General features: G+C 34.1%; 1 protein-coding gene across 4 annotated transcripts in view; it reads right to left on the bottom strand.

Annotated features, from left to right (window-relative positions):
* Window positions 1–1,705: 1,705 nt before the first annotated feature.
* KIFAP3 (kinesin associated protein 3) overlaps window positions 1,706–13,472 on the bottom strand; it is a 167,125-nt gene continuing 155,358 nt past the window's right edge. For 3 of the 4 annotated variants that reach the window (XM_054547730.1, XM_024242841.2, XM_054547743.2), the window contains exon 20: window positions 1,706–2,159. In XM_054547730.1, coding sequence (XP_054403705.1) covers window positions 2,054–2,159 — 106 coding nt within the window. In that variant the 3' untranslated portion in view covers window positions 1,706–2,053. 4 annotated transcript variants of the gene reach the window in all.

Here is a 13,472-nt window from a genome sequence, read left to right as displayed (position 1 = left end):
CATAGTGAGACCTCGTCTCTGCAAAAAGTGAACAAAAAATTAGCCGAGTACAGTGGCACGTGCTTGTAGTCTCAGCTGCTTGGGAGGCTGAGGTGGGAGGATCGCTTGAGCCCGGGAGGCTGAGGCTGCAGTGAATGGTGACTGTGCCACTGCACTCCAGCCTGGGTGACAGAGCAAGACCTTGTCTTAAAACAAATCTTGTTTTACATAGTCTACCTTATTAATCTCTTTAGAAAAACACTCCTTCATAAATAATGCAATGGTAAACCAGTTCATGCCTGAGTGGAAAGATTACAATTTCTAAATTTGTTAAGTCCTATACTAATGAAAAAAAAATTAGGGAGAGTGAGCATGTGCACATAAAATTCAGTGAGCATAGCCCTGGGAATGTTATCAATTTTGGCGGGTGTTCTTCCTAATGCAGTTTATAACAACATGAGGGAAGTTAAAGCTATAGGATGTTTGCATCATTTTCCTATTAATGTCACTTATGTGTATTTATACTTTGTACACGTGACAAATAATAAAACAAGCTATTTAGTATTGAGATTGCTGAGTAGGAAGCAAAGAGACAGGCTATGTCATTGACTAAGTCACTTAACCTCTCCTGGCCACAGTTTTTTTGACTGCAAAAATGAGAGTTGGACAGGGTTGCTTCTAAGGCCTTTTCCAGCTGTAATATTTTATGGTTAAAATAGAAACTAAGACAAATAAATGTATGTTTTCAGAAAGATCAAAGGCATAAACATACCTCAGATTTACATCCCCTAAGGGGCATCATATACTTCCTTACACATAGCAGGTAGTCAGGAAAATATCTGTTGATTACATTTAAATTTTTTATGTGATTGGTTTCTTAAATAAGTAGATGGAATGAGTTATTTCAAAGGCCTTTTCCAAATGTTATCCTCTGCTTAAAATGTAATTTAAGCCAAATAAGTAGTGTAATTAGATCAATGAGATTTTAAATTCAAGAACAGAAGTCTTATCTTTCATCTACGTATTCCCTTTGAAGCTTCATATTTCCTCCCATAGCACATGATCATGGAACTATCTCTGATTATAGTTATTATTATGGTTATTTGTTTGCTCAGCTTTTCAAGTAGAATTGAACATTTTTTAAATATGAAAACACTGAACAATTTTCAAAACCCATTAAGAATTATATAATGTCTCTCCATTTTTTGCTATCTAAATCTACGTTATAAAAACAAGTGAACAATTGGGAACTGGGTACCCAAGTGAGTGAAATATTCTGTTCCTTAGTTTTCCTTAATGCGACTTTTAATTAGCTTTCCCATGCTTTAGATACTAAATTTATGAAGAATAAAAGTTAAAAGCCAAATGCTAATCTTGTATCACTGCTTGTCTTGTATACTAGTTGTCCTAGGATTTCTATATTACAACTAGGAAGATATGAATTAAAACCACCAAAGAGACTATAACCATAAATAACTTATGACATATGTTCCATTATTAATTGAAAACTCAGTTAATAAACTTTGGGAAGGAAACTTTCAGGCATATGGCATGGAATATGAAGGTGATGTTCTTTTTATAAATTTTAAAGGTAGCATATATTATACAAATTACTCAAGAGTTTACAAGCAGAAAAAAGGAGAAAAAATAAAATTCATGTGCACCCTATATTAACATGTAATTCGTAGTGAAATATGTGAAATATAAACACATGACTTTCACTTACTCATTTTCACTTTACGCTTTTTAATTGAAATTAAATTAGTCACTTAACATACATAATGCAGTGTTTGTTTTCCAGTCTAGTAGCTTTTCAGCATTCAGTTTTGAGGCTCATGGGAAATGTTACTTAGCATCAAGATGTGGTTTGATGAGTGAACAATGTCAGTATCAACTGTACTTAACAGAAGACAGAAGGGGCTGGGGTTAATCTGCAGCTAACAACATATAAAAATAAAAACAAACACAGACCCACAATAACATCAACATGCATTATTAGGCAAAGATCCAAAATTAACCCAACCCACACAGATTTCTTCTAAGCTGAGATTACACATTGGAAACAGATAGTTTATCAAGATCCATAGCCATAGTAGTAAGGTTCATCAGGGCGGAATCCATATGCTGTGGCAGGGCGTCCAAGAATGCCAACTGGTTGGCCAAAGCCATCCATTCCAAGGCTAAAAAAGAGAAAAGAATGATAAGCTATGTTTTTCATCACACATCCACAATGCAGATTAAGAGGCCTACATTTTTACACCACCAAGATTCTCTTCCTAGCAGGGATAGTGATTTAGGTGGATATCATTAACTTTTTTTTTTAAGGTTAATAGAGCCATTAAAAGTATATATAATAAAATACTTCTAACAATGTGTGTTAAAAGTATGGGAAACCTCTGTCAGTAGGTACTATTCGAAACAAAGTGGAAGAATCAAATCAGAAAAGTTTTATTTAATAAATTACTTATATATGGCTCTTAAGCAAAAATATGAAAAGATTTTACATGCTAGCAATGATCAGTAATATATTGCTGGGGAATGATAAAAATAAAACTGTAGTAAAGTGAGTTTTGCTGTTTATAATGTCTTTTCATATGAAGATATAGGGCTAATTCCACTTTTAGTAAAAACATGTGTTTGAGTTATATCAGTGAACTCTCATGCAGGGCCAAATCATACCATAAGCCTATGATTAAAAGAACAAGATAAGGAATTTGACAAAATTTGAAAATTAGTCAGATTTGATCTGCAAATCCTTCCTCTGATTTCTCAATGCAAACAATTACAAAACGTATCTATTTCTTTTGAGTGACAGCAAGACAATTACAAATTTTGGTTCAACTTATTCTATGGGAATAACAGAAACCCAAAGATAACCTTCAGAGTTGTAAAGATAGCTTGAAGTATGTTAAACTTCATGATTATTATTTTTAAAAAATTACTTGTTGGTCTATTAATACATTATTTAGAGGAATATCTGTTCTCCAAAGTCCTTTTTAAAGGTCAGGGAATTATCCAACACTTAGGAAAATGACAAAGTATTTATTTTGCCAGGCAGAACATGGTGGCCTTAACATGCTCATGCATAGCTCATGCAGTGAATGCTAGTGAGCTTGACTTCCAATCAATGGAAACCATTTGTAATGCAGAAATGTAAGCTTTGGAAAAATAAAACATATTTAAATGATTTAAGACTTAAGTTTGCACTACATGAGGAGATGGAAAGATAATTTTCCCTCAATAGCAAAAACTGAATGTGATGAAAAAATGTATTCACACAGGCACTAACTCCCTGTCACACTCATAGTGAGATTAAGTTGACACACTTTAGAAGTAACTATTAAAATGTTAAGTTTTTAAATAAATGTGTGAATGTGTATGTGTGTCCATGCGTGCTTGTGTGTATTAAGATGGAACTAAAGAGTAAATGTAAAGAGCCAAAATACATATAACACATACTGGTCCAGTGACTCTACCCTTTAGGAGAATGGAAGTTCTGAAATACAAGTTTCAGGTTAGCATTTGTACTGAGCGATCCTGGACAAAATTTATTGTTTTGGGCTCCTTCTATATAAAAACTCTGTCTATAGTTTCTCAAAGTTGGTTGAAATTTTTAAGTCTACATTTTATTTTTAAATGGTAAAAATATAAGCACTTTTTCTAACTTTGATCTCATGGGAAGAGAGACTAAATTTTGTGATGAGGAAATCAAGAGGTAGCTTAAAAGATGCTTCAGAAATTAGTGGAGTCAGTGAACTAAGAGACACTGGTATCAGCTTAAAATTAGAGAAGTTATTGAAAACTGTTCTCTGCAAGCACTAAGGCTAACAAATAATCATGTATCTAAAGAACTCTCAATTATATAACTGTTGATTACATAGCTTGGATTTCAACTTGTTCCTTCTTCATCTTTCTGCCTATTACCTGTCTTCAACCAGTCCTTATCTTTTTTAGCAGCTCCTCTGAGGCCAAATAGCAGTAGACTTAGGTTAAACTCAAGTTAATCTTATGCTTGTTTCTCAATCTAGGGGCTATGGCAAGATCTATTTCAGTAATATGAAAACAAGAGGCATTATGTGGGACAGTGAGGAAACATGCAAAGGCACCTTCAGAGTATCTCACAGACGACTTGTTAGCAATATCACTGTAATTCTACCTAAAAGAAGATGGTCCTCAGAAGGGAGTTCGCCAGTCGTTGGCACAGAACAAGGAGCTTCTCAGCTACAATGCTGGTTGTAGCAACCTAAGCAATTGTGTGGTGATCTGGTAAGCTATAACACCATAAGGAATATCTGGCCTTTTTGCAGTTTGGTCCTCAATCAGGAAGGGAATTTAACATTCTCAGAGTCTGAGGCCATTCTACATTCAAGTTGCAAAATTCTCCCTTTTTTTTTTTATTTCTACGACTAATAGGCAAGCTATTGATCATTGTAATTTCCCATGTAATTTGCCAACAGGTTAAATAATAAACTTAGATATTACCTAATCCACCTGATGGGTATAACTTTCATTGTACATTAACAAATGGAATTTTTTTGTTTTTAAAATATGTCATGCACATTGTTGATAAAAATCTGCAGTCCCAAGTCAGTGAAAGACTGGCCCTTAAGCACTGATGAGTCCGAGTTTCTGAACCTGTAAATCTCTGGTCTTGAACAGTATGGTCTTTAGGTTACTATGGTAAAGATCTATTTATGCAGCCAGCAGTTCACCCAGAGACATCTGTGTGTATTACAGTGTAGAGGACATCATTTAATTTTTTGAATTTCTATATACAAATATCGTTTTGGGAAAAAGGAATAAAATTTGAAACCAAACTCTAAAATGATCTTTTCTAGAATTCTCCATTATGTATCACAGATGAACTTGCTGTTTAAAGCAAAAAATATTTAAAACATTTATGATCAGTTTGGAGAGTACTTTGACATAGGTCCTAGGTCCTTTTGTATTATGAAAAATCAACTATATCTACATACATTTTTAATTAAATTCACTGTGAAACAGAACAGTTTGTTGCTTTAAACTCTCTCATTTGCTTCTTTCTAATATAGTGGGGGAAATCAGGCTTTCTAGGATGCTAAAACCTGGAGACATTCTTTTGGAATATGTAGACACTTTACTTTTTTCCTTGGGAAAAGGATACAGCCTTGCTAATGCTGAGTTTAGTTCAAAACTCGGAGAGTTTTCCTTTAAACAGAAGCAGATAGAGTCTTCATGTAAGTTCTTGAAAGAGATAGAAACTATGAATATAAAAAGGCAACGTTGCAGGAAAAATTGTGCTTTCCTGATCTGGAAAGACTTGACTTCAATAGTGTGTATCACAGGAATTTGTATGCCCTCACTAGGGGCCCTGAGAAGCAAGGAAAAGTAAGCTGTGATATGCCACATCTGCTCTTGCCTTGTGTGGCCATTTTGCTTCAGATAATCGTTTGAATATGTGGCTATTTATAAGTATACTGGAATTCAATCCAATCTTGTAGGGTGCGTGTCTCTGTATGTACATAGTTTCTTCTTGCTACTCCTAACCCACATAAAAAGTGGTGTATCCCTCTAGATTAGTATATGCAACTATTATAGTACTTTTTCTTTACAGGATTACTTATTTAGTATCATTTCACCTTTTTCCTTAGTGTTCAGATAACATATTTTGGACCTTTGAATCACCAAAATACAGTGTCTCTTCCTGAAAATACATAATTCTGGTCCAAAGAAAATGGTTATTGTTTATTGTGAATAGATAACTAGGAATGATAAGACCAAAAAGTCAATCTGCCATTAAGTTTTATCTCCCAAGAACAATTATTTCTGGGTACCTAGAAAGAAAAATGACAAATTCTTTAAAAGAGAAAAATTATATTTAAAACCCAACAACAAATAGAAAACCATATCTAGAGTGTGTTTTTTTTTAAATAAACAAATTTAGAAATCTAATTAGCATTCAGCAAGCAGAAGACTGAATTTTTGCTAATATTTGCAAGACTTCAAACACATTTGTAATAGCAATCATTAGAATTCTAAACTTGAGATGATTCGGAGCAGGAACAAAGAAATCTGGAAATGACAAGTGATGCTTCACATGCAGCACATTACAAGGGAATGGCAGCCAGTAAAGAATCCCAGGCACTCACAGGCTCTTATTAAATTTCTGGGCCAGAGTTGACATTCCTGTAGAAAGAGAAGAAAATCACCTACCTCTGGCTGTTTGTGAGGCTTAATTAGTGCGTATTTGTAAAGCACTTTGAAATCCTTGGATGAAAAGTGCTGCATAAGTGAAAAGTATCATTATTTTATTAAAATGAGATAAAAGCAACACAAGCCTTTCTCTTCTTTTAAATTCCTAGGTCAGCAATATCAATGTAGAGCAAGTAATGAATTTATTAGTAAATGGCTACAAAAAGAATAAATGCAGGCCAAATTATTTTTTCAAAGGCTCATGGAAGTCTTTGACTTGGAAACATTTTAAGAAATAATATTGGCTACACTTTTATTCACGACATCCTTGACAGGTTCTATCCAGCTCTCATCTGAACACCTCCAGAAGGAAGTGCTCACTACTTTGTCAAGGTAGTTCATTCCATTTATGGATATGTAAAACTGTTGGGAAGTTCTTTATTACACAGCTCTAAAATCCAGTTCAATTAGTCTTAGAATTACCCTCTGAAACCACACAAGGTGTCCAATTCTTCTTTGATATGACTGCTTCACAACCCTCGTTTACTCAAGCCTCATTACATGGTCTCGAATCTTTACCATCTCAGTTGCTCTCTAAAACCACTTCCATTTTGTAGTGTTTGTCTTAAAATGAAGAAGCTAAAATTAACATGATACTTATGATGTGATCTGAAACCAGTACAGAATAAAAGATCCTATATCTGACTTTATACTATTGTAGGCTAAAACTGTATTAATCTTAAACAAAAATTTTAAGAAGACATTATCACAAAGTTGCCTAATATTGACTGCTTATAATTGACTGTGTATATATGTATATATATATAACATTGAGTTGTATATAGTTATATAATATTGAGTTATAGTTATATGTAACATTAAGTTTTATATATATATGTACAGTTGTGTGTGTACACACACACACATATTCAAAATTTTACTTATAACTACTATGCTAAATTTCATCTTTTTAGTCTGAGTCTGTCTTTAGGAATTCTATTCTTCCCAAGACAAAATCATTTATGACTACATATTTATAAATAGGCAGCAGTGATTTTTCTTAACAAACCAGTCTTTGTGATCCATCAGGTAATATTGAAGGCTGGAATTCTTTTGGAATTGTCAAATGAAAGAATTTAACATGAGCTGTTATAGGAAGAAACTTTCCAGGATATTATAAAACTGTATGAAATTACTTCTTCATAATTTTTTGGAATACTTCATTCTTTTTATCAATTTCTCTAATATATTGATTATAGAATCAAAATCAGTATGTTTATCTAAGTAGATTGTTAATTGATCATCAGGGTAATTTCAGCTTAAGTATGATTTGTCATGGGAAATTTAGGTCTATTGTAATAGTGACTCTATATACCATTTGCCCATCCATCCACCTATACAAATAGTATAAACACTTATTGAGTTCCTACAATGTGGTAAGTATAGTTTTTGAAGCCAAGGAAAAAACATGGTGCTGGGAAGGCAATAACAAATAAGACATAGTCCTTGACTATAAGGATTGGAGGCACCTAACATGGAAGAAATATTCTGATAATAACCTGATGTCATACTACTGTAGCATATGTATAAACTGCTACAGAAGAAAAGAGGGGGGCTAAATATTTAATATAAGAGTATATTAGAGACATTTAAAAATTGCTACAGGAGAATCTTGGCAGCTAGAAAGTCTTCATACAAAATACTTTGATTTTAATGCATCTGTTACCTCCTGGCATATTTTGTTATTGTATTTCTTTCCCATTAGAAAATAAACACCATGGAGGGCAAGGACTGTTTTGGCCATTGCTATATCCCTAGCCTCTAGTATTGTATCTGACATGGAGTGGGCATTCAAAAAATACATGAATTCATGAATGAATTAGTGTTAAAAGTCAAGTAAGATCTCACAGGCAAAGAGAGACAGAATTCCTGATGGTGGAGCAGCCTGAGCAACAGAGAGGAGTGGCTGATGAAGAGCAAATGGTTTGTTATGGTTAAAGTTTTAGATTTATGATATAAGCAAATGGCAGGAGATAAGGCTAGAAAGGGAGGTTAGGACTAGATATTGAAGCTTTTCATAAACCCTGCTAAGAACTGGTGGCTACTGGAGAGTTGTCAATGGTTGCTAAGAAAGAGAATGACCAGATTCTATGTTTTAGAAAGATAATTGTAGTAGGAAAGGGGGTTGAGAGGCAAAATCATGAACACTGAAGAACCTATTACAGCTGTCCAAATGTGAAGTAATGAGAACCTACAGAGGGGTACTGGCAGAAATAACAATGATCAAATATGCTACAATTCACAACAATGTTATCTTTTCTCATTTTTTTTTTTCTTTGAGATGGAGTCTTGCTCTGTTGCCCAGGCTGGAGTGCAGTGGCGCGATCTTGGCTCACTGCAACATCTGCCACCCAGCTTCAAGCAATTCTCCTGCCTCAGCCTCCCAATTAGTTGGGATTACAGGTGTGTGCCACCATACCCAGCTAATTTTTGTATTTTTAGTAGAGACTGGGTTTCAGCATCTTGGCCAGGCTGGTCTTGAACTCCTGACCTTGTGATCCACCCGTTTTGGCCTCCCAAAGTGCTGGGATTACAGGTGTGAGCCACTGTGCCTGGACCATCTTTTCTCTTTTAAAATAGATTTTTTTTTAGGCCAGGTGCTGTTGCTTATGCCTGAAATCCCAGCACTTTGGGAGGCTGAGGTAGGCGGATTGCCTGAGCCCAGGAGTTCAAGACATGGCAAAACCTCATTTCTACAAAAATACAGAAAATTATCCAAGCATGGTGGTGCACACCCATGGTCCCAGCTACTCATGGGTCTGAAGCAGCAGGATCACTTGAGCCCAGGAGGTTGAGGCTGCAGTGAGCCATGACCACCACTGCACTCCAGCCTGGGCAACAGTGAGTGAGACCCTGTCTCAAAAAAAAAAAAAAAAAAAAAAAAAAAAGTTATACCTTTACAAGTTGGGGACTGAGACTAAAGGAGAAGAATTTGAAAACTGGCTGGAAATTTTAAAGGTTATATTTCATTGGAATGGAGCAAATTTTGCCCCCTTAGTATGGGAATATGCTTCATCAAATAACTGAGATGCTGTGGTATTCCATGGAGATGAAATTAAGATTGTAGAAGAAGCTTGCCCCTATCTTCTACAGGGATGAACTATTCTTGGAAAAGAGAATATTTTCTCCTTGAAATTCTTACAATAAGAAGAGATGTGCAGGTTGAAGGAAATAACGAGCATAAAACAATACCTAACACTAGTAAAATGATGTATTACTACATCGAGGTCTAAATGTTTGTCATTTATAGACCAACCACTAGATGGAGAGCTTGTCTTACCACTGAGTATCAGGTACTTTTACAAAATTTCAAAGCAAGGATTATTAAATTTAAACTTCTCAGCACATTTAACATTCATAGAATGTGGCATCCATTGCTTTCGCAGATAATTAATGTCCAGTTTTATGATTATGAAATAATTTACAGCTAAATAGAAATACCTATCAGTTACATGCAAAAAAAGTTTTGTGAATGTTGGGTGCCTAAGAAAATAGGTTATAAGAAAAGATGCTAATTGTCTTGAACACTGAAAAATGTAACATGCATGCATGTTAAAGTACTATTACTATAACATAGCTTCTAAAATTTTTCATTGAACCAATATTAATGGCATCTTGTTTCTATAAATCTATATGTAATAAATATATATTTTAAGTTGCTCAAAGGTATTACTCATTTCTTTGGACTTGAACTTTTGTATTGTTGAGAAAATAAAATCCAAGAGCATGGTTAAGCAGTCTTCTAATGAGTTTCACCAGCATATATCAAGTTTAGTTGTCATTTTCCATTTAGTTTTAATCTTTTATATGCATAATTATAAATTTTCCTTTTATTATAATAAAACTAAATGGCTACAGCATCTTAAAGAATCTTATTCTTAATGAATTCAAACTAGTAGTTTTTTTCAAAAATCAAGGGCAAATTATATGAGTAGTGGGAGGCTGTATTTAAAATACTCATCTGGAGTTTATTAAAAACATTTTTTGAAGGATATCTGTCAGTTCTAAGGTTGAAAAACAACACCTTGGGGAAAAATCCTTTCAATTTAGTTACTACCCTGAGATACTTCAGATAAAAACTAATTTGTACTAATGATGAAGGGAACATGTGTAAAATAGTTACACTGATTTATTCTAAATGGTAAAGAAATTCCATTTCATTGACTCTCCTCTAATTTCATTCAAGTTAGACTTTTCTTATACATCTCAATCTGTTGATTAACCTGCCTCCAGAGTAATATTTTAGTGATTATATTTTAATGTGGAGATGTTACACTTGGTACTTTTTGATACTATATCGTTGCATTAAGTTTTCTATTCCTTTTTGTTAATTTACTTTTTTATTACATTTTATATAGTCTAATTGAGATTCTTCTATTAACTCTAATTCTTGGGCATCCTAACATTCTTGCTGTTAGAGCGCTTGTCTTGTACTGTCATGTACTTTACAAAGCTTTAAAACAAGGCTTATCAAATTGAAACTCCATGGCATATTGAACATTGATAAAATGGGATTTCCATTGCATTCTGGTGATTCTCTTTCACGATGGTCCTTTTTATGTTTTCATTGAGATGGCTGTCCTGAAACAATCTAAATGGCAATTTCTTGACTAAGGCTCCCTGAATTAAGTATACGGTGTAAATTCCGAACCCACTCATGGGCATGAAACAAGCTTGTGACTTCTCTTTCACATGGGTGACTATCTTCCCCTACCTAGGGTCTTTGAGCACAGACAGGTTTTGGCCACTTCTCTGGGCTGGTGAATTAACATCATTTAGTCCTCTTTTCAACTGATGAGAAAAAATTGAAATTCCAGGCTTTATTTAGAGAATTCAGTTCCATCTTCCTTTACCAAGTAACTCGTACCTAGTTCAATATTCCGGTGGGTGTTTTTTTGTCATTGGGGTATTCCCTATCTTTCTTATGAACTTGGTCATATAAATTTCTGTTACGTTTTTGTCCACCATTTACATATTATCTGCATGGGAGTGGTTCCTTCCAAATTAGCTCAGTCTACCATCTTGCTGGAAGTCCTTTTCATTTTATTATTACTTTTTTTTTTTTTTTTTTGAGGTGGAGTTTCACTCTTCTTGCCCAGGCTGGAGTGCAATGGTGCAATCCTGGCTCACTGTAACCTCCACCTCCTGGGTTCAAGTGATTCTCCTGCCTTAGCCTCCCAAGTAGCTAGGATTACAGGCCCGTGCCACAATGCCTGGCTAATTTTTGTATTTTTAGTAGAGATGAGGTTTTGCCATGTTGTCCAGGCTAGTCTCGAACTCCTGAACTCAGGTGATCCGCCTGCCTCAGACTCCCAAAATGCTGAGATTACAGGCGTAAGCCACCTTGTCTGACCCATTTTATTATTATTTATCTGCATATTCAAGGAAAAAAATACAAATTTTAGATTCCTCTGGCCCATAATAGGCTTTCTTGAAGAGAAAAATGACGTGCAAGAAATAACTGGAGCCATTAAAAGATATTTTATTTTTCCTTATTTGTAGTTATTAACAGAACAAATGCTCTAGTAGGTACCTAATGGAAGTTGTCAGATGTGATTATCAAGTTGAAGGGAATATTTACTCAAACCTATAACAGTCTCTGGCTTTTTCTGGCAATATTTTAATGAAGGTATGCCATCTAGTCATCCTTAACTTACATTTCTTCCATTAAGTACAAGGACTTCTTGAAATTGGCAGTTCTATACTATCAAGCAATGCTTCATTTCATACCACCAAATGTTAAGGGAACTTGCTGAGTGGCTTAAATAACCCCTAGGTCAATAAACTGAGTCATTAGCACCTCCTTTAAATAATTGTTTGTCTGTTACTGGTTCAACATTTATATAATCTGTCATAATACTTTGGTTTTTTAAGGTACAAAAATTACTGCTATATGTTTAAACTAGAGAATATCATGTAAGTAGCAATGTTTTTTCAGCGATAGTTTAACTATACTGTCTGGTACTGAGTGAGTTAAAGCCTGAACACCACAACTAATTACTATGTAATGCTAACCTTAGTTGCTGGTTCATTTTGAGACTCTTTAAAATATGAACTGTGTATTTTACCCCTATGCACTCTCTTAATGATTTGTTTTTTTAGACTGAAATCACTTCCAGCCATCAGTTATACTTTTGGTCTCTACATATGCACTTCTCCAAGCACAAATATTTCTTTTTCCTATTGGTCTGCCAGCCCTGTCAGAGCAAATTTCACTTTAAACTAAATGCTATGATACTTAAAACCTCTTGGATTACTCAGGCTGCTAGTGTGATCTGTAACCTTCCAAGAATGACAGCTGAACTTTCCAATTTGCTTATAGTGTTTGGGGAACTAGAAAGCACATGCCAAAAGGAAAATGTTTCTGATGTTGAACAGAGAGGAAAGTTCTTGTTGGAGGTGGGGGCAAGAGACTATTAAGTACTGAAAAATACTAATAAGAAATGAAAAGAAACTAAACATGCTGTAAAGTCTAAGACCTCAAACATAATTCAAAAGTTAATACTAGTACTAAAAACTCTGGCTAAACTAGTTAAAATATGAAAAATAACCTTTAGTTACTGTAGTTTAAGCGCCAACCAGAATCTTAAAGTGATAATGCACTATTGAAATGAACAAATTCAAAAAATGGAACATAAAATTATCACAAGTGCTACACAAAATGGGCTATATCAACTCCCCATCTTTCTTTATAAAACAGACAAGTCTGACATATCAACAAAAATCAAAGAGTTAATACAGCCATCTAACATGCATGCTACCCCCACGGACATAATACTAGTCTCTCTTATATGAACAAAAAACACTACTGACATAACACCAGCCTTTTTTTTTTTTTTTAATTAATGTTAAGTTTTTTTTGTTAAAACTCATGTCTCCAAAATCCTTAAACAAATCATTCAGTTTGGGAACATTTTGGAATAGTTTAGAAACTTTTCAGTTTAAGGAAGCAGACAAATGTTTGTCTTAAAAAAATCCTGAAAATCTTATCAAATGTAAGATGCTTAATACAAAATCTCTTATTTATTTCATAATCTACTTATTCATTTGTGTCAATATTCTTTAGTCTAAAATAATAGTCAAATTACATTTGGATGATAAAAATCGAGCAATGACTGATAAAGATGTTTCTGGAAAGCTAAATCAAACTAACCTTTTTGCAAAATTGAGGGCAAACATATAGATAATAGAAACTATATTTAAACACATTAAAAGTGCATCTTTTTAAACAGCTAAGCATGATAACTTAAAAAATGTGATTC

This window comes from Pongo abelii, chromosome 1, assembly GCF_028885655.2.
Source record: "Pongo abelii isolate AG06213 chromosome 1, NHGRI_mPonAbe1-v2.0_pri, whole genome shotgun sequence".
NCBI classification, from domain to species: Eukaryota; Metazoa; Chordata; class Mammalia; order Primates; family Hominidae; genus Pongo; species Pongo abelii.
This window is presented reverse-complemented; position numbering and strand designations above follow the sequence as displayed.